At 36.0% G+C, this 22,714-nt stretch overlaps 1 protein-coding gene across 1 annotated transcript in view; it reads right to left on the reverse strand.

The window, feature by feature from the left end:
• The window catches only part of PPP2R5A (protein phosphatase 2 regulatory subunit B'alpha), a 99,859-nt gene that overhangs the window by 39,459 nt on the left and 37,686 nt on the right, over positions 1-22,714 (reverse strand). The window contains exons 2-3 of the mRNA XM_059076193.2: positions 12,896-13,092; positions 9,896-9,997 (exon numbers count right to left, since the gene is read on the reverse strand). Of these exons, the coding sequence (XP_058932176.1) occupies positions 9,896-9,997; positions 12,896-13,092 (299 nt within the window). The remainder of the gene's footprint in view (positions 1-9,895; positions 9,998-12,895; positions 13,093-22,714) is intronic.

The following is a 22,714-nucleotide window of genomic DNA, read 5'->3' on the forward strand; positions in this document are numbered from 1 at the left end:
ATAAAAAATATTAAAGTCATTATGGTAAAAGCATTAGGCAAGAGTTACTTTCATTTTCTCCCTCAGAGCTTTGCTTATTTTGAAAATAAGAAAATATCTGTAAACTGAAGGTGTCATATGAGTCTTCTCACAGTATTTTAATTAGACATTCTGGGGAACAAAAATAAAACCTAATGTATATAGTAAAAAAAACAATAATCATAAAGACTAGCTATATAAAAACATGTGCAAAAGAAACTCTAAACACATGTAAGTATACTTTATAACTATAATGGAATTTTTGTAACAGTTTTCATAATACAGCATAAGAGGTGTAAGATGTTCTACTCTGAATCTTATCTAAAGAGTTCTAGTTATTGAAGTATCAAGTGTGGTAGTGCTAATGTGATTCAACTGAGTGAACCTTGGATATTATATTAAGGTCACATATTTGAGGTGAATGTTTGAAGCAGTTAGAGCTAGATAGAATTAGTCTGGGAAGGTTTAATGGAAAAATTGGTCCTACTTATATAATATATTCTCCCACCCCCCACCACTTTCCCCCCTTGATGTCCATACGTCTGTTCTCTACATCTGTGTCTCAATTTCTGCCGTGCAAACCTCTTCATCTTTACCATTTTTCTAGGTTCCACATATATGTGTTAATATACGATACTTGTTTTCCTCTTTCTGACTTTTACTTCACTCTGTATGACACTTTCTAGATTCATCCACATCTCTACAAATGACCCAATTTCAATCCTTTCTATGGCTGAGTAATATTCCATTGTATATACATACCACATCTTCTTTATCCATTCGTCTGTCAATGGGCATTTAGGTTGCTTCCATGACCTGGCAAGTGTAAACAGTGCTGCAATGAACACTGGGGTGCATGTGTCTTTTTTTTTTTTTTTTTTTTGTGATACGCGGGCCTCTCACCGTTGCGGCCTCTCCCATTGCGGAGCACAGGCTCCGGACGCGCAGGCCCAGCAGCCATGGCTCACGGGCCCAGCTGCTCTGCGGCATGTGGGATCCTCCCAGACCGGGGCACGAACCCGCGTCCCCTGCATCGGCAGGCGGACTCTCAACCACTGCGCCACCAGGGAAGCCCGCATGTGTCTTTTTGAATTATGGTTTCCTCTGGGTATATGCCCAGTAGTGGGACTGCTAGATCATATGGTAATTCTATTTTTAGTTTTTTAAGGAACCTCCATACTCTTCTCCACAGGGGCTGTATGAATTTACATTCCCACCAATAGTGCAAGAGGGTTCCCTTTTCTCCACACCCTCTCCAGCATTTGTTGTTTGTAGATTTTCTGATAATGCCCAATCTAATTGGTGTTAGGTGATACCTCACTGTAGTTTTGATTTGCATTTCTCTAATAATTAGTGATGTTGAGCAGCTTTCATGTGCTTCTTGCCCATCTATATGTCTTCCTTGGAGAAATGTCTATTTAGGTCTTCTGCCCATTTTTGGATTGGGTTGGTTGTTTTTTTAATATGGAGCTGCATGAGCTGTTTATATATTTTGGAGATTAATCCTTTGTCTGTTGATTTCTTTGCAAATACTTTCTCCCATTCTGAGGGTTATCTTTTCGTTTTGTTTGTACTTTCCTTTGCTTTTGCAAAAGCTTTTAAGTTTCATTAGGTCCCATTTGTTTATTTTTGTTTTTATTTCCATTGTTCTAGGAGGTGAATCAAAAAAGATCTTGCTGTGATTTATGTCAAAGAGTGTTCTTCCTATGTTTTCCTCTAAGAGTTTTAAAGTGTCCGGGGTTACATTTAGGTCTCTAACCCATTTTGAGTTTTTCTGTGTGTATGGTGTTAGGGAGTGTTCTAATTTCATTCTTTTACATGTAGCTGTCCAGTTTTCCCAGCACCACTTAATGAAGAGACTGTCTTTTCTCCACTGTATATCCTTGCCTCCTTTGTCATAGATTAGTTGACCATAGGTGTGTGGATTTATCTCTGGGCTTTCTATCCTGTTCCATTGATCTACATTTCTGTTTTTGTGCCAGTATCATATTGTCTTGATTACTGCAGCTTGGTAGTATAGTCTGAAGCCAGGGAGTCTGATTCCTCCAGCTCCTTTTTTTCCCCCTCAAGACTGCTTTGGCTATTTGGGGTCTTTTGTGTCTCCATATAAATTTTAAGATTTTTTGTTCTAGTTCTGAAAAAAATGCCATTGGTAATTTGATAGGGATTGCACTGAATCTGTAGATTGCTTTGGGTAGTAGAGTCATTTTCACAATGTTGATTCTTCCAATCCAAAAACATGGTATATCTCTCCATCTGTTTGTAACATCTTTAATTTCTTTCATCAGTGTCTTATAGTTTTCTGCATACAGGTCTTTTGTCTCCCTAGGTAGGTTTATTCCTAGGTATTTTATTCTTTTTGTTGCAGTGGTAAATGGAAGTGTTTCCTTAATTTCTCTTTCACATTTTCCATCATTAGTGTATAGGACTGCAAGAGATTTCTGTGCATTAATTTTGTATCCTGCAACTTTACCAAATTCATTGATTAGCTCTAGTAGTTTTCTGGTGGCATCTTTAGGATTCTCTATGTATACTATCATGTCATCTGCAAACTGACAGTTTTACTTCTTCTATGCCAATTTGCATTCATTTTATTTCTTTCTCTTCCCTGATTGCCGTGACTAGGACTTCCAAAACTATGTTGAATAATAGTGATAAGAGTGGCTATACTTGTGTTGTTCCTGATCTTGGAGGAAATGCTTTCAGCTTTTCACCATTGAGAATGATGTTTGCTGTGGGTTTGTCGTATATGGCCTTTATTATGTTGAGGTAGGTTCCCTCTATGCCTACCTTCTGGAGAGTTTTTATCATAAATGGGTGTTGAAGTCTGTCAAAAGCTTTTTCTGCATCTATTGAGATGATCATATGGTTTTTATTCTTCAGTTTGTTAATATGGTGTATCACATTGATTGATTTGCGTATACTGAAGAATCCTTGCATCCCTGGGATAAATCCCACTTGATCATGCTGTATGATCCTTTTAATGTGCTGTTGGATTCTCTTTGCTAGTATTTTGTTGAGGATTTTCACATCCATATTCATCTGTGATACTGGTCTGTAATTTTCTTTTTTTGTAGTATCTGTCTGGTTTTGGTATCAGGGTGATGGTGGCCTCACAGAATGAGTTTGGGAGTGTTCCTTCCTCTGCAATTTTTTGGAAGAGTTTGAGAAGGGTGGGTGTTAGCTCTTCTCTAAATGTTTGATAGAATTCACCTGTGAAACCATCTGGTTCTGAACTTTTGTTTGTTGGAAGATTTTTAATCACAGTTTCAATTTCATTACTTGTGACTGGTCTGTTCATATTTTCTATTTCTTCCTGGTTCAGTCTTGGAAGGTTATACCTTTCTAAGAATTTGTCCATTTCTTCCAGGTTGTCCATTTTATTGGCACAGAGTTGCTTGTAGTAGTCTCTTAGGATGCTTTGTATTTCTGCGGTGTCTGTTGTAACTTCTCCTTTTTCATTTCTAATTTATTGATTTGAGTCCTCTCCCTCTTTTCCTTGATGAGTCTGGTTAACGGTTTATCAATTTTGTTTATCTTCTCAAATAACCAGCTTTTAGTTTTATTGATCTTTGCTACTGTTTTCTTTGTTTCTATTTCATTTATTTCTGCTCTGATCTTTATGATTTCTTTCCTTCTACTAACTTTGGGTTTTGTCTATTCTTCTTTCTCTAGTTCCTTTAGGTGTAAGTTTAGATTGTTTATTTGAGATTTTTGTTTCTTGAGGTAGGCTTGTATTGCTATTAACTTCCCTCTTAGAACTGCTTTTTGCTGCATCCCATAGGTTTTGGATCATTGTGTTTTCATTGTCATTTGTCTGTAGGTACTTTTTGATTTCCTCTTTGATTCCTTCAGTGATCCCTTGGTTATTTAGTAACATATTGTTTAGTCTCCATGTGCTTGTGATTTTTACATTTTTTCCCCCCTGTAATTGATTTCTAATCTCATAGACTTGTGGTCAGAAAAGATGCTTGATATGATTTCAGTTTTCTTAAATTTACTGAAGCTTGATTTGTGACCCAAGATGTGATCTATCCTGGAGAATGTTCTGTGCCCACTTGAGAAGAAAGTGTAATCTGCTGTTTTTGGATGGAATGTCCTATAAATATCAATTAAATCTATCTGGTCTATTGTGTCATTTAAAGCTTGTTGTTTCCTTATTAATTTTTATTTTGGATGATCTCTCCATTGGTGTAAGTGAGGTGTTAACATCCCCCACTATTATTATGTTACTGTCAATTTCCTCTTTTATAGCTGTTAGCAGTTGCCTTATGCATTAAGGTGTTCCTATGTTGGGTGCATATATAATTGTTGTTATCTTCTTGGATTGATCCCTTGATCATTATGTAGCGTCCTTCCTTGTCTCTTGTAACATTCTTTATTTTAAAGTCTATTTTACCTGATATGAGTATTGCTACTCCAGCTTTCTTTTGATTTCCTTTGCATGGAATATGTTTTTCCATCCCCTCACTTTCAGTCGGTATGTGTCCCTAGGTCTGAAGTGGGTCTCTTGTACACAGCATATAGATTGGTCTTGTTTTTGTATCCATTCAGCGAACCTGTGTCTTTTGGTTGGAGCATTTAATCCATTCACGTTTAAGGTAATTATTGATATGTATATTATTACTACCATTTTCTTAATTGTTATGGGTTTATTTTTGTAGGTCCTTTTCTTCTCTTGTGTTTCCCACTTAAAGAAGTTCTTTTCCCATTTTTTGTAGAGCTGGTTTGATGGTGCTGAATTCTCCCAGCTTTTGCTTGTCTGTAAAGCTTTTGATTTCTCCATTGATTCTGAATGAGATCCTTGCTGTGTAGAGTAATTTTGGTTGTAGGTTCCCTTTCATCCCTTTAAATCCCTTCTCTTTCATCACTTTAAATATATTATGCCACTGCCTACTGGCTTGTGGACTTTCTGCTGAGAAACCAGCTGTTAACCTTATGGGAGTTCCCTTGTATGTTATTTGTCATTTTTTCCCTTGTTGCTTTCGGTGATATTTCTTTGCCCTTAATTTTTGTCAATTTGATTACTATGTGTCTCAGCACGTTTCTCCTTGGGTTTGTCCTGCCTGGGACTCTCTGCACTTCCTGGACTTGGTTGGCTATTTCCTTTCCCATGTTAGGGAAGTTTTCGACTATAATTTCTTCAAATATTTTCTCGGGTCCTTTCTCTCTCTCTTCTCCTCTGGAACCCCTATAATGCAAATGTTGTTGCGTTTAATGTTGTCCCAGAGGTCTCATAGGCTGTCTTCATTTATTTTCATTCTTTTTCCTTTAGTCTGTTCTACAGCAGTGAATTCCACCATTCTGTCTTCCACGTCACTTATCCGTTCTTGTGCCTCAGTTATTCTGCTATTGATTCCTTCTAGTGTATTTTTCATTTCACTTACTGTATTGTTCATCTCCGTTTGGTTTTTAATTCTTCTACGTCTTTGTTAAACATTTCTTGCATCTTCTTGATCTTTGCCTCCATTCTTTCACTATCATTATTCTGAATTCTTTTTCTGGAAGGTTGCTTATCTCCACTTTAGTTGTTTTTCTGGTGTTTTATCTTGTTCCTTCATCTGGTACATAGCCCTCTGCCTTTTCATCTTATATATCTTTCTGTGAATGTGGTTTTTGTTCCACAGCCTGCAGGATTGTAGTTCTTGCTTCTGCTTTCTGCCCTCTGGTGGATGAGGCTATCTAAGAGGCTTGTGCAAGTTTCCTGAAGGGAGGGACTGGTGGTGGGTAGAGCTGGCTGTTGCTCTGGTGGGCAGAGCTCAGTAAAACTTTAATCCGCTTGTCTGCTGATGGGTGGGGCTGGGTTCCCTCCTTGTTGGCTGTTTGGCCTGAGGAGACCCAACACTGGAGCCTACCTGGGCTCTTTGGTGGAGTTAATGGCAGACTCTGGGAAGGCTCACGCCAAGGAGTACTTCCGAGAACTTCTGTTGCCACTGTCCTTGTCCTCACGATGAGACAGAGCCACCCCCTGCCTCTGCAGGAGACCCTCCAACACTAGCAGGTAGGTCTGCTTCAGTCTCCTATGGGGTCACTGCTCCTTCCCCTGGGTCCCAATGCACACACTACTTTGTGTGTGCCCTCCAAGAGTGGAGTCTGTGTTTCCCCCAGTCTTGTTGAAGTCCTGCAATGAAATCCCGCTAGCCTTCAAAGTCTGATTCTCTAGGAATTCCTCCTCCTGTTGCCGGACCCCCAGGTTGGGAAGCCTGACGTGGGGCTCGGATCCTTCACTCCAGTGGTTGGACTCCTGTGGTATAAGTGTTCTCCAGTTTGTGAGTCACCCACCCAGCAGTTATGGGATTTGATTTTGTTGTGATTGTGCCCCTCCTACCATCTCATTGTGGCTTCTCCTTTGTCTTTGGATGTGGGGTATCTTTTTTGGTGAGTTCCAGTGTCCTCCTGTCAATGACTGTTCAGCAGTTAGTTTTGATTCCAGTGCTCTAGCAAGAGGGAGTGAGACCACATCCTTCTACTCTGCCATCTTGAACCAATCTATATAATAAATTTTTATTACCAATTTTCCAATAATTATGAGTGTGTTGTCACACAATGGCATTAGGGCAGGAAGACTATCCCTCCCTCAGTCTCAACTAAAAAGATGTGCTACAGAGATGGACTTTTGCAATGGCAGAGTGAGGACTTCAGTAAATTTTGTCTCACAAAAAACAATGAAAAACCGTTTGAGCTGGCAGAAGAAACGTCAATAGAGAGTATCTAGTTTGAGGTGTAGAAAGAAAGATTGAACACAAAATGGACAGAGCTTCAGAGACCTGTGGGATACCATCAACCATACCAAGATATACATAATGGGAGTCTCAGAAGGAGAGTAGAAAGATGAAGAAAAATAGCTGAAGAAATAGCTAAAAACAACCAAAATTTGATGAAAAGTATTAATTTATACAATGAACTATTAAGTGGAGCTCACTGAAGTCCAACTAGAATAGTCAAAGAGATGCATATCTAGAGACATCATAATCAAACAGACAGAAGGTTAAAGACAAAGAAAATTTTCAAAGTAGCAAGTAATAAATAACTTATCACATACATCAGATACTAAATATGATTAATAACTGACTTGTCATGAGAAAATCATGGACACCAGAGGACCAAGAGGATGACACCTTCAAAGTTGAAGGAACGTTGAAGGAAAATTGAAGGAAAAAGGCAGTTAACCAAGAATTCTATATCCAGCAAAACTCTCCTTCAAAAATGAAGGGAAAATTAAGAGATTCCCAGATCAACAGATGCGCCTTACAGGAAATACTAAAAGGAATCCTTCAGGCTTAAATGAAAGGACACCATATATAACTTGAATCCATAGGAACAAATGAAGAGGTAAAGGTAACTACATAGGTAAATATAAAAGACAGTATAAATATACTTTTATTTATAACTCTTTTGTTCTCCTGATTTACAAGACAATCACATAAAGCAATAATTACAAAATTGTGTTGATGGGTGTACAATGTATATGCATACCTTGGAGATATTGCAGGTTTGGTTCCAGACCACCATAATAAGGCGAATATTGCACTAAAGCAAGTCACGTGATTATTTTTGGTATCCCAATGCATATAAAAGTTATGTGTACACTACAGTCTCTTAAGTATGCAATAGAATTATGTTTAAAAAAACAGTGTACATACCTTAATTAGAAAATACTTTATTGCTAAAAATGCTAACCATCATCTGAGTCTTCAGGAAGTTGTAATATTTTTGCAATAATAACATCAAAGATCACTGATCACCATAAAAAAATAACAATGTAAAAGTCTGAAGTATTCCAAGAATTATCAAAATGTGACACTGAGACATGAAGTAAGCAAATGCTGTTGGAAAATGGTTCTGATAGACTTGTTCAACACAGGATTGCCACAAACCTTCAATTTGTAAAAAATGCAATATCTGCAAAGTGCAATAAAGTGAAGTGCAATAAGATGCTATTTTATGTCTGCATAAAGATCTAATTTGTATGACAGTAATACCACAAAGGAAGGGGGAGGGAATGGAGGCATACTGGACCAAAGTTTTGTATACTACTAAAATTAAGTTAGTATTCAAACAAACTACATCATTTTAAGATGCTAATTGTAATCCCTAGGGTAACTACTAAGAAAGTAACTCAAAAAAATATAGTTAAAGAAACAAGGGAATTAAAATGGTACACTAGAAAATACCTATTTAATACAAAAGATAATAATGGAGGAATAGAGGTACAAAAAAGATATAAGACATAAAATAGCAAAATGGAAGACATAAATCTTACTTTTCAGTAATTACATTAAATGTAAATGGATTAAACACTGCTCAAAAGGCAGAGACTGTCAAAATTGATTTTTTTAAAAAAGGGGGTTCCAACTACATGCTGCTTACAAGAAACACTATTTATTTATTTGCCACGCTGTGCAGCTTGCAGGATCTTAGTTTCCTGACCAGGGACTGAACCCAGGCCCTCAGCAGTGAAAGTGGAGAGTCCTAACCACTGGACCACAAGGGAATTCCCAAGAAACACAATTTAGATTCAAAGAAACAAACAGATAAGAAGTAAATGTATGGAAAAGACATATCATGCAAACAGTAACCAAAAGAGAGTTAGACAGTGGCAGTTAGACAGTAAATATCAGAAAAAATGAACTTTAACACAAAAACTGTTATTAGAGTTATAATGATAAGGGACATATCCAAGAGGAAGATAAAACAATTATAAACATATGCAGCTAACAATAGGGCCCCCAAAATTCCTGAAGCAAAAACTGACAGAACTGAAGAGAGAAATAGACAATTCAACAATAGTTGGAGACTTCAATATCTCACTTTCAGTAATGGATAGAACTAGACAGAACATCAACAAAGAAACAGAAGACTTAAACAACCAACTAGATCTAAGAGATTTCAACACAACACTCCTCTGAACAACAACAGTATACGTGGTCTTCTCAAGTACACATGAAACATTCTCCATGATAAACCATATGCTAGGCCATAAAAAGAAGCCTCAATAAATTTAAAAGGATTGAAAACTTCGAAGTATATTCTACAACCACAATGGAATAAAATTATAAATCAATAATAGAAAGAAATCTGGAAGTCACAAATATGCAGAAATTAAACACATTCCTAAATAACTAATGGGCCAAATAAATCACAGAGGAAATCACAAAATATTTTGAAATGAATGAAAACAAAAACACAACATATCAAAACCTATGGGAAACAGATGTTAAACAAAAACTTGTACATGAATGTGTAACATTCTTAACAGCTCTAATCACAACACCCAAAAGGTAGAAACCATCCAAATGTCCATCTACTGATTAATGGATAAACAAAATGTGGTATGTCCATACAATGGAATATTATTCAGCCATTAAAAGGAATGACATATTGATACATGTTACAATATTGATAAACCCTGAAAATATTATGTTAAGTGAAAGAACCCAAACACAAAAGTCCACATATTATATGACTCCATTTATATTAAATATCCAGGACAAGCAAATCCATAGAGACAGAATGTGGATGAAAAGCTGCTAGGGGCTGTAGGGATGGGAGAATGGAAAGTGACTGTTAATGACAAGGGGGTTTCCATTTGGGTTGATGAAAAGGTTATGGAACTAGATAGTAGTGATGGTTGCACAGCATTAAAAATGCACTTAATGCTACGGAATACACTTTAAAATGGTTTAAATGGTAAATGTTAAGTGTATTTTACCACAATAAAAAAAGTGGAAAGCAATATTTTGAGAAAAGAAAATGTTAAGAGAACATATTAAAACTCAAGTAGTTTAAATAGACACTCAGGTCTAAAACAGAGCTCTGTGATTTCAGCAGAATATCATAAATGTAAAAACTGTCAATACAAAGTTATGTTCCATACTTGTATGTGAGGCCAAGAGGCCTCAAGTGTGGGCTCATCCTCTTCTGGATCAAAATCTGGATTATCACTTGGAGGAAGAGTTCGGAAGATGTTAGCACTGATCTGTAAAGAAAAATAAATTTAGATTCATGTTCTAAATAAACATAAACATATGTTTTTGTTGCTTAATTGAATTTAAAAATACAAAATAAAATACTTTTAAGATAACTATATTTAAGAAAAAGGTTAAGTTGTGGCTGTAAGCTTAGTTCAAAACCTATAAATCTCTTCAAGATATGAAGGCAGCCATTTGCTTCTCTCTTTTCTCTGTCCCATAATTCTCACTTCTATAGACATCAAACTTTGTACAGATTACCTCTAGATTCCTTTTCCTTAAATTCCAAGTTTTTCTTTCCAAGTTTCGCTTTAAAAAAAAAAAAAAAGAGGATGGGAGAGAACTGGGGGGGTGGGGCGGAGCATAAAGTTCCTAACTCTCCCTATCCCTAACTTGATTCTTTTCATCTTTCCACAATTCCCCCCATATTCTAACCCAGCCATTTACTTACCTTATAACCCAAGAGTTTGGTAAAATATCTCTTACACATACACACCACGCTAAAGAAGAGGAGGATGGAGGTAGAATACTTTCACTGTCATTACAGACATAGTTATTCACTGCCATTACAGACACAGTTATAATACCCCATGATGACTTAATATACTGTATTTCATTAACTCTGAGCATTTTTTTAAAAAAATATTAATCTCTCTGAAATAAGGATATGCTTTGAGACTCTTCATTTCAGAGTCTTCATTTTAGGTTATAACTTCATCTTTCACACTGTCTGTCTTAGTACCAAAGTAAACTACATATCCTTTTTCTCTAGCAAAGGATGGATTGTGAGCTCAACTCAAAATTCGTTGAAGAATGATGAACAGACTGACAGACCAAATGGTTTAAGTAAACATGTAAGGCCCTAATTTTGAGGGGTTGGTCATTTAAGATAAATTATTTGGGGAACAGAGGATGAGACAAGCGTTGTTTGGTGGTGCAAGCAAATTCCCAACCATTCTTATGAAGTAGCATCTATGGTAATCCAAATAACTGCTAACAGTCAATTACTATAACCATAAGACTTAGAAAGTTATAATCCAGAATTTGATTTGCTAGAACTCAAAGCCAGTATATGAGGGCAGAGCCAATAAATAGTTTGATAAATATCAATTTCACAGAGTGGCAGAAAGTCATAGATAGAACTTGAAAAGGAAATATATTCCATAGGAAGGCATAATTTGCCTTTGAAATCATACTTATTATTGTTCGTAGTAAAAGAAAAAGTTAAACCTTTTAGCCACCAATAAAATTAACTGTATACAGCAAATACACAGAAGAGCTTTAAAGAACTAAGTGGGTGAGTTGGCTTCTTATCTAGAAATTAAGTACCCAGAAGTTAAAAAAAAAAAAAAAAAAGGACAAAACACACACCTCTTTTTACTTGGGAAAAGAAATTAAATCTCAGAATTTATTAGTAAATAGAAAATTACAAAATAATTTGACTCAAATATTTGAGTACTTTCAATATCTGAGGCAACAACCTTAGAGAGATAAAAATATCTTCCCTAGGATTTTCAAAATTCCTGAATACAAACCATTTGAAATCAGTAAAGTGGAAATATTGCATCTTCCCCCTGAACATTTTTTAATGACAAACACAAAACAAAGAACAAAATACAAAGTCTATCAATAATCAATACTTATATTCTCAAACTGTCTCTTTTAATTATCTGTGGAATTGAGGAAGCCAATTTCATTTTGATTAGTGTTCTCTCTAGAGCTAATCTTAAAAAAAAATCTTAAGGCTTTTCTTTTCTTTTCTTTTTTTTTTTTTTTTTTCTGCGGGCCTCTCACTGTTGTGGCCTTTCCCATTGCCAAGCACAGGCTCCAGATGCACAGGCTCAGCAGCCATGGCTCATGGGCCCAGCCGCTCTGCGGCATGTAGGATCTTCCCGGACCAGGGCACGAACCCGTGTCCCCTGCATCGGCAGGCGGACTCTCAACCACTGCACCATCAGGGAAGCCCTTATTTTCTTTAAAAAAAAAAACAACTAACCAAAATGTCCTAAGTCCTTTTAATTGGTCTTCTAGTACAATATGAGGAAAGAAAACTCAACTAGTATATTAGGGTCAAATTTAACTTTCCTACACATTTTGCTCTTCCCCCAGAACATGTATTAGGCACAGGGAAAAAAATTAAGGCAACTAACTTGTACAGTTTATAGCTTAGATTATACTTGCTATAACCTTCTATAACCAACATTTAAGCTTAAATTGTGTATTCAGTGACTCTAATTATCCCAAATGAATTTTTTGTTATGCACCAAAATACAAAAATCACAAGTCCGAAACAAATTTCTACAGTTTGATGGAGAATATGGTTAAATAATTAATAAACAGTATCCTAAACAACCTTACTTCAATACTTTTCACATCAGATATTTCAAACTTTTGTTTACATCATTTAACTTCTTAAAGGTCCCACGTTTTGATTAAAATTCAGTGTTATAGAATCTAGATATATGATATCAAAATGTCCTAAATAAGATTTATTTTAGACCTAACTCCCTTATTCACTGCTGAGATGCTCAAAGCCCCATAGTTTTTCATTGGTCTTTTCTTCCCCCTTTAGATGTTCTTTCTCTGCAACTATTCAGCTGCACATTAATTATCTATCAATCTGTATGATCTTGAGCTTATATCTTTCTCCTAAGCTCTAGATCTGCACTATCCAATGTGGTAGCCACCAGCCATTGTGGCTATTGAATTCCCAAACTATTATAAAGCAATGACACCATCATTGGAATGAATGGATAATCTTTCAAATGGACTATTTTAAAAAAACATTCTTTTGAGCACATTAATTATTGTATATTTATTAAAAATCAGTCTCATTAAATCATAATTACACCTCAGATCTTACTTGAATTTATATAAATCTGAGGAACTTAAGTCTAGAGGCTTACCATTTTTACTATATCAGAATACGCTGATTCAACAATTACACCACGATTAGTTGAAACATACTCAACCAGTTCATTCAATGTTGCTCTTTTAATTTCTTTGCTCTTCAAGTCTGAAACAGAGTCCATGAAATCAAACAGTATGCAACACTGCTGCAGCTTCTGACAGAAAAGCTCTTGTTGTTCATTTGAAGTGGCATCTGTAAATAAAAATAAAGAGAAACTTAGAAATCACCTACTCAGAAGTTACCTTCATATGTTTACCAATTTTGTAGAAGCTATTCACATACATAAAGTAAAACTTCTCTTAAAAATCTAGTGCGAAATTTACCCATCTAATCCCATTATTCACACCAGACATGAATTTCTATCTTCCTCCTCTCTCACTACCCACAATCAATCATTAAATGTTATTGAGTCCATTTCTTTAACTTATCTGGAATCTACCCTTTTCTTGTCATTCCCTCTGCCACTTTAACGGCCCTTAACATTCATCATTTAGACTACAGCAGTGACATCCTAACTGCTTCTCTTGCCTGGGGCCATAACTTGTGATTCCTGATTTATTCTCTAAACTACTTCAAAAGCTAAAATCTTGCTAAAATGAGAATCATTCTGATCATACTCAATACTTTTCAATGATCCTCCAAAAATTACAGAATGACATTCAAACTCCTTAGGATTGTATACAAAACGAAGCTGCCTACGGACAAGAGTCATCTCTCAACACTATCTAGCATGCACCTTCACTTTGGTTAAACCATGCTCTCAGCAATTTCCTGAAGATTTTACACTGTTTCCTCTGCCTAGAATGCCCTTTTCCCACATTTCCACCCTGAGAACTCTCCCCATTTATTAAGTTTCAGCATAAGCATATTCCACTGTCAGAAGCTTTCTCTATGGCACTGAAGCTAAATTGGTTGGTTAATCCACATTTACGCAAATGTATCTTAGGTGCTATCTCTATTGTAGTATTTACTGTGCTATATGGCAGTTATATTTTACATGTATTATACTCCTAGATTACGAGGCCCCCAAAGACAGGAAACAAGTGTTCTCCCTTTCTTTCTCTCTCTCTCCCCCTCCCTCTGCCCTCTCATTATCTAGCACAGTACCTGCCACACAACATGCATTCAGTAAATGTTTATTGTTTTATCTTCTACTGAGTACAAAAATATGGGCACATTATAATCACTTGATTCTAACAAATGTATTAAATCTTTTTGTTTGCAACATTCAAAAAGTAATGAAATTTCACTTCTGAATTTCAAATCTATAAACAAGGACCTTCAGTTATTCAGCTCAATTATTTGTTTCTTGAACTACTGAGGTTAAATTTTTAAAAATCATGTATTCCAATACTGATATTGAGCTCATAGTATACAACAGTAGTCTTTCATTCAAAACCAATGCCTTTATATAAAGATAGAGGTAGAAATCTTCATAAAGATGATAACCTAACCAAGGATGCCCATGCTTTTTAATTCCTCTGCGGCAGGAAGCCAAGTGGAATTACTCTGCAGCTATATTCAAGTGCTGTCCTTAAAAAGCTGAGCTAGATAAGGTACTGCTAAAATACAGCAGGTCAGATATCCTAAGCCCACTCACACAAAAAAGACAAATACAGCATATCCTTTTGATTAGTCAATTTTGTTCAATAACTTAAAACATAATATTTACAAAAAAACAAACATAGATATATTATAAAGAACGATAAAATTCACATGACTTTTGCAGTAAAAATATAAAGATTCTAAAAAAATTTTGAATTTGCTGCAACCCATTTATGGCTATGCCAGCAGAAACTTCTTCTGTGGTAGTGCCACACTTACAAAGACTTTGCCTAACACTCTATGTTCCAAAATCAATAATGGCTCTCTGCTACATGAAAGCCAAGGTCTACAATCCTAAGATAGGCGTCAGAGTTCATGTAATACTGACAGAGTACATGACATTTTTGATGATCACTTCCATAAAGTTTTTGATTCAAGAATACCTTTATTCGAACTGTTCTTTTGTGGGAACATTTTATGTATCCTTTTAAAAAAAGACCATTAAATTTGCAACTACTTTCAGTTGCAAGTAATTTGTTAACCAGTTATCTTTACCCAAAGTTTATTAAACCTCATTCTATTGTGGGTGAGAGTGAAGCACCATCCAGCATACATACTGCATATAATCTTACCAGTCATAATTCACTATACTAGTTCATCCCCAAACAACCATTAGTTATTCTAAGTAGAATCTGCTCATTCCCTGAGAAGTTAGCTGTATCTTAAATGGCCTTTTTCTTAAATTCTCTTGGGGTTTTCTCCCTTAAAGTTAAAAAGGTATCCACTTAAGATTGGTATTTAGTTTATTTCAATTACTAAATAGATGTCTACTTAATACAAATACTTGGCTTGAAAAACTAGAAGATGGATACCTGTCCTTTTTGTAAGCTTCCTAATCAGGCTAAACTTATTAGATTGGGTATGTATTATACATTAGAGAAGTGGGTGATAATTTGGGCTGTAAGAATCCTTCTCAACTCACACTGTACAAGAAATTCCCATAGTTCTCTCCATTACTCAGTAATATCTTCATCTATTTATAAATATATCTACATCCTTATTGTATAGCTTTATACTGTTTATTATAATACATATCTTTATATATAGTTAAATTCCTTTTTAATGATGGTTTGGGGAAATAGGTGCCATACCTTTAGAAGGTAACTCAGTTTAAGAGAGTTTTAAAATATTTTTAAGCTTTTTTCCCTTATGCTAAAAAAATACAAACTCATACAATATCCCAGTTCAATCAGAGATCACCTTAGATAGCCAGCGCTATTCTCTCCTTCTGCCTCCAAACCACCTTCTCTATGTGAAATCACTCCTCTCTCTGTTCTCCAAAGGCCATATCTTTGTTCAGACTCTTCCCTACCTGAAATACCTTACCAGATTCCTCTCCTATATTTCCGAATCCTACTCACCCTTTAAGAATAAACTGAAATCTCACATTCTCCACCAAATTTCCCTTAGGTACATCAGGATAAACTGATCCCTCCCTTTTCTGGACATCTATAATACAATCTCAATCATACACTTGAGCATGCATTAACTTTGGGCCTGTATTTAATGAATATTTCTTTTAGCACTCATCAAAAGAATTCAGGTTCCTCAAGGGCAAGGATCATTCACAGAGCAGGCTTTCCTTTTTATCTCTTTTACTTCTAGCAAAAGGTATATAAGGAGCCAACGAATGTGTATTTGATGCTAGAAAAAACTCTGAATTTGAAGAATAAGATTATGCACTGAATTAAAATAGGCTATAGAACAAGGAAAAAAGGCTGCATATCAAAGCTGGCATAAATAGTGAATTATTACATTATGTCTATGCTTAAGAATTTATAACTGGGCTTCCCTGGTGGCACAGTGGTTGAGAATCCGCCTGCCAATGCAGGGGACACGGGTTCGTGCCCCAGTCTGGGAAGATCCCACATGCTGCGGAGTGGCTGGGCCCGTGAGCCATGGCCACTGAGCCTGTGTGTCTGGACCCTGTGCTCCGCAATGGGAGAGGCCACAACAGTGAGAGGCCCACGTACCACAAAAAAAATAAAGAAAGAAAGAAAGAATTTATAACAACGACCATTTTTATCAATACCCTACCTTGATGGTTGATTTAAATGGATTAAATGAGATAATGATCATAAAGGTGAGTGCATATATGTCAAAGTAGATACAAATGGAAGGCATTTTTCTCTTACACCACAGGCTAGTAGCCTATATAGCTAACATGTTAGAAGACACAAAATGATTTTCAAGACTGACAAATAGTAGATTCAGGAACATGTTACATATTAAAATGAAGTTTCTTTTTCTTTTTTCTTTCTTTTTTTAAGGAAGTTTCTCTTTCTGGGCACCTAACTCTTGAGTCTCCTTGGGAAGAAAGTAATGTTTTTCATAGCTTCTCCATTCAGTAATCTGCTACTTAGCCTAAATATTTCTTTGAAGTTGCTTTCTCCTCCAGAATTATATCCCAGCATTACCTAATATTTGGATGGAACAGGTCACATCTGGATTTTCCCAAACATTAGATATATTTAGAAAGCAGTTAACATTTCAACTCCTTTGGCTCTGAGCTGAAATAGAAATGTCCAAACCTCAATTATTTTTAGGTATTAGGGAATAGAAAAATCTTTTCCCACCTAACCCCTCCTGTAAGTAATACATGTTCTATTGAACAGTCTACTGTGCTACATAATAAAACATAATGCTGCTAACATGAGCGCTTCCTTCATGCCAAATACAACTCTGTTTCCTATGTCTATTTAACTTTCAAAACAGTTCTTTAAGGTTAGTTTTGAAAGTTAGAGATGATTTCCTGCCTTCAAGAGCTTAGAAGAAGGCTGGGAAGGCAAGATACAAAACATTAAAAAATAATGCTATCAGGCGATAAACAAATGTAAAAGGTATGGTTGTTTACCATATATATGTATATATATATATATATATATATAACACACACACACACATATATACACATAATCTATTCTCTATATAACCTGGAGTCAAAAAGAATTTGAGAGCACTTACAAGATTAAATATAAGGAGAACAATTAAAAATACAATCAGGATTAATTAAAAGCAGGAAAGCTATAGATATTACAAGGTATTTGACTGCTATATTTAATCACTTTGTGTTGAGTTGCTTGGCAACTAAGGTAAAACAGCAGTGGAAGAGGTGATCAGATTGTAAAAGTTAAATGAGAGAAGAGAACGCTCCTGTCATCTACTGTTAGCTGGCCTATTTCTAGATTCAAGACAAGCAACCTTTTCTTATAGATCGAAAACATTTTTATAATGGTTACCCTAGTAAGAAAAGATGAGATCATTTTCATCATTAAAAAATTATAAAATATTTTGCACTTGTAGATGTTTCATATAATCCTAACTCTTAGGCACCTTTCTGAAACATCAATTTTCAGAATTTTCTTATACAAAAAAGAGACAAAAAGCAAAAAATATATTTCAATAAGCTGATAAAAGATCAGACTACATTCTGGCTATATTTCATAAATATGAATAATAAATACTTTGTGAGGAAAAGAATGGGTAATAATTCTGTTCACTAGGGACTTCCCTGGTGGTGGAGTGGTTAAGAATCCGTCTGCCAAAGCAGGGGACACGGGTTCGATCCCTGGCCTGGGAAGATCCCACATGCCATGGAGCAACTAAGCCCGTGCACCACAACTACTGAGCCTGCACTCTAGAGCCTGAGAGCCACAACTACTGAGCCCACGCGCCACAACTACTGAAGCCCATGCACCCTAAAACCTGTGTGCTGCAATTACTGAGCCTGCGTGCTGCAACTACTGAAGCCTGTGTGCCTAGAGCCCGTGCTCTGCAACAAGAAAAGCTTGCATACTGCAATGAAGAGTAGCCCTCGCTTGCCACAACTAGAGAAAGCCTGTGCGCAGCAATGAAGACCCAACGCAGCCAAATAATAATAATAATAATAATTCTGCTCACTAAATGTAAAAAGCACTGACAGTATCTACACTGACCACTTTATACTTCAGCTTCCCCATTACAAGCATGCTTGCAAATGAAGTCTGTAATACTCAGTGGTGTTTCAGTATGGCAATGCCTTACTTTTAGGCAGTTAGGTCACATGCTGTTTTTACTTGGCTACTTTTACTAGGCTTATGTTGATTATCCATTTGCCATTCTCAATGTGGATAATAATGTCCATTCTGATTCCTATAGTGATAACTTCCTCACCTGGGATTCTCCCTGCAATATTAACTGATGTTATCCATCAGAATTCCACTTAGAGGTTCAAAAATAAAAATACCCTTGGAAACATACTAATTCACAGGAAAAATTCAGAAAACCTTATAGTGCTACATCATATAGCAACTGGAATGGTGGATGCTAATGATGTAATTGTTTTGCAACATGCCCCAAGTACAACACAATATTTGCTAGTCACTCTAAAATTAATTATAGGAGACCCCAAATTTTTGTTGGAGCAGTTTAAATCAGGTCTTCTTGGAAAGATGACACTGTACCTATTTCAAATAAATATTAATTTCTTCCAAAATGTGTATATGAATCGTGAGCAAATAAGGGATGAGCATTTAAGATCCTAGTGACAGCCATTTAAATAAAGAGAGGGACTTCCCTGGTAGCGCAGTAGATAAGACTCTGCACTCCCAATGCAGGGGGCCCTGGTTTGATCCCTGGTCAGGAAAATAGGTCCCACATTCATGCCACAACTAAGAGTTCACAGGCCACAACTAAGGAGGCTGCCTGCCGCAACTAAGGAGCCCACATGCATTAACTAAGGAGCCCGCAAGCCACAACTAAGACCCAAAGCAACCAAATAAATATTAAAATAAACATAAATAAATAAGCAAAGAGAAAAACCCAGTCCTATACATAAACCTATTAGCATATCTTGACCTCCCCCTAAGTACTGATCTGGGAGCAATTCAGACCAGGATTTATTATAATAATATAGCATATTCAACAATCTTAAATGTCTTAAGTCTTTATGTTGCTTCAAAGAAACTTAATCACAACTTAAGAATATAATGTAACAGACCTGAAACACCAATATTTATATTTACATGCATCTCTTCAATAACAGTATCAGAGCTAAGGATTTACTAAAAGTGCTATTCTGAAAAATATTATTAAATCCCCAATATAAAAAGCTCTTCATGTAAAGTATTAAAGGTGCAAGAAAAGCTACACAATCAAGGAATTATCTAAAAAACAGATACGTCTTGCAAAACACATAATAGTTTAAATCAGACTGGAAGATGCTTTTTTTTTCTTATACAGCAGGTTCTTATTAGTTATCCATTTTATACATATTAGTGTATACATGTCAATCCCAATCTCCCAGTTCATCCTACCACCAACCCCCCATGCCACTTTCCCCCCTTGGTGTCCATACATTTGTTCTCTACATCTGTGTCTCTACTTCTGCTCTGCAAACCAGTTCATCTGTACCATTTTTCTAGATTCCACATATATATGTTAATATACAATATTTGTTTTTCTCTTTCTGACTTATTTCAATCTGTATGACAGTCTCTAGATCCATCCACATCTCTACAAATGACCCAATTTCATTCCTTTTTATGGCTGAGTAATATTCCATTGTATATACGTACCACATCTTCTTTATCTCTTTGTCTGTTGATGGGCATTTAGATTGCTTCCATGACCTAGCAAGTGTAAATAGTGCTGTAATGAACATTGGGGTGCATGTGTCTTTTTGAATTATAGTTTTCTGTGGGTATATGCCCAGTAGTGGGATTGCTGGGTCATATGGTAATTCTATTTTTAGTTTTTTAAGGAACCTCCATACTGTTCTCCACAGGGGCTGTATCAATTTACATTTCCACCAACAGTGCAAGAGGGTTCTCTTTTCTCCACACCCTGTCCAGCATTTGTTGTTTGTAGACTTTTTGATGATGCCCATTCTAATTGGTGTGAGGTGATACCTCATTGTAGTTTTGACTACCATTTCTCTAATAATTAGTGATGTTCAGCAGCTTTTCATGAGCTGCTTGCCCATCTGTACGTCTTCTTTGGAGAAATGTCTATTTAGGTCTTTTGCCCATTTTTGGATTGGGTTTTTTCTTTTTTAAATATTGAGCTACATGAGCTGTTTATATATTTTAGAGATTAATCCTTTGTCTGTTGATTCGCTTGCAAATATTTTCTCCCATTCTGACGGTTCTCTTTTTGTCTTGTTTGCAGTTTCCTTGGCTTTGCAAAAGCTTTGAAGTTTCATTAGGTCCCATTTGTTTATTTTTGTTTTTATTTCCATTACTCTAGGAAATGGATCAAAAAAGATCTTGCTGTGATTTTTGTTAGAGTGTTCTTCCTATGTTTTCCTCTAAGAGTTTTATAGTGTCCAGTCTTACATTTAGATCTCTAATCCATTCTAAGTTTATTTTTGTGTATGGTGTTAGGGAGTGTTCTAATTTCATTCTTTTACATGTAGCTGTCCAGTTTTCCCAGCAACACTATTGAAGAGACTGTCTTTTCTCCATTGTATATCCTTGCCTACTTTGTCAAAGATTAGTTGACCATAGGTGCATGGGTTTATCTCTGGGCTTTCTATCCTGTTCCATTGATCTACATTTCTGTTTTTGTGCCAGTACCATATTGTCTTGATTACTGTAGCTTTGTAGTATAGTCTGAAGTCAGGGAGATTGATTCCTCCAGCTCCATTTTTTCCCCTCAAGCCTGCTTTGGCTATTCGGGGTCTTTTGTGTCTCCATACAAATTTTAAGAGTTTCTGTTCTAGTTCTGTAAAAAATGCCATCGGTAATTTGATAGGGATTGCATTGGATCTGCAGATTGCTTTGGGTAGTATAGTCATTTTCAAAATATTGATTCTTTCAATCCAAGAACATGGTATATCTCTCCATCTGTTTGTATAATCTTTAATTTCTTTTATCAGTGTCTTATAGTTCTCTGGATACAGGTGTTCTGTCTCCCTAGGTAGGTTTATTCCTAGGTATTTATTCTTTTTGTTGCAATAGTAAATGGGAGTGTTTCCTTAATTTCTCTTTCAGATTTTCCATCATTAGTGTATAGGAATGCAAGAGATTTCTATGCATTAATTTTGTATCCTGCAACTTCACCAAATTCAATGATTAGCTCTAGTAGTTTTCTGGTGGCATCTTTAGGATTCTCTATGTATACTATCATGTCATCTGCAAACTGACAGTTTTACTTCTTCACAGCTTTACTTCTTCAGGATGAGAGTGGCCATCCTTGTCTTGTTCCTGATCTTGGAGGAAATGCTTTCAGTTTTTCACCACTGAGAATGATGTTTGTTGTGGGTTGGTCATATATGGCCTTTATTATGTTGAGGTAGGTTCCCTCTATGCCTACCTTCTGGAGAGTTTTTATCATAAATGGGTGTTGAAGTCTGTCAAAAGCTTTTTCTGCATCTATTGAGATGATCATATGGTTTTTATTCTTCAGTTTGTTAATATGGTGTATCACATTGATTGATTTGCGTATACTGAAGAATCCTTGCATCCCTGGGATAAATCCCACTTGATCATGCTGTATGATCCTTTTAATGTGCTGTTGGATTCTCTTTGCTAGTACTTTGTTGAGGATTTTCACATCCATATTCATCTGTGATACTGGTCTGTAATTTTCTTTTTTTGTAGTATCTGTCTGGTTTTGGTATCAGGGTGATGGTGGCCTCACAGAATGAGTTTGGGAGTGTTCCTTCCTCTGCAATTTTTTGGAAGAGTTTGAGAAGGGTGGGTGTTAGCTCTTCTCTAAATGTTTGATAGAATTCACCTGTGAAACCATCTGGTTCTGAACTTTTGTTTGTTGGAAGATTTTTAATCACAGTTTCAATTTCATTACTTGTGACTGGTCTGTTCATATTTTCTATTTCTTCCTGGTTCAGTCTTGGAAGGTTATACCTTTCTAAGAATTTGTCCATTTATTCCAGGTTGTCCATTTTATTGGCACAGAGTTGCTTGTAGTAGTCTCTTAGGATGCTTTGTATTTCTGCGGTGTCTGTTGTAACTTCTCCTTTTTCATTTCTAATTTATTGATTTGAGTCCTCTCCCTCTTTTCCTTGATGAGTCTGGTTAACGGTTTATCAATTTTGTTTATCTTCTCAAATAACCAGCTTTTAGTTTTATTGATCTTTGCTACTGTTTTCTTTATTTCTATTTCATTTATTTCTCCTCTGATCTTTATGATTTCTTTCCTTCTACTAACTTTGGGTTTTGTCTGTTCTTCTTTCTCTAGTTCCTTTAGGTGTAAGGTTAGATTGTTTATT

This window comes from Kogia breviceps, chromosome 1 (assembly GCF_026419965.1).
Source record: "Kogia breviceps isolate mKogBre1 chromosome 1, mKogBre1 haplotype 1, whole genome shotgun sequence".
NCBI classification, from domain to species: domain Eukaryota; kingdom Metazoa; phylum Chordata; class Mammalia; order Artiodactyla; family Physeteridae; genus Kogia; species Kogia breviceps.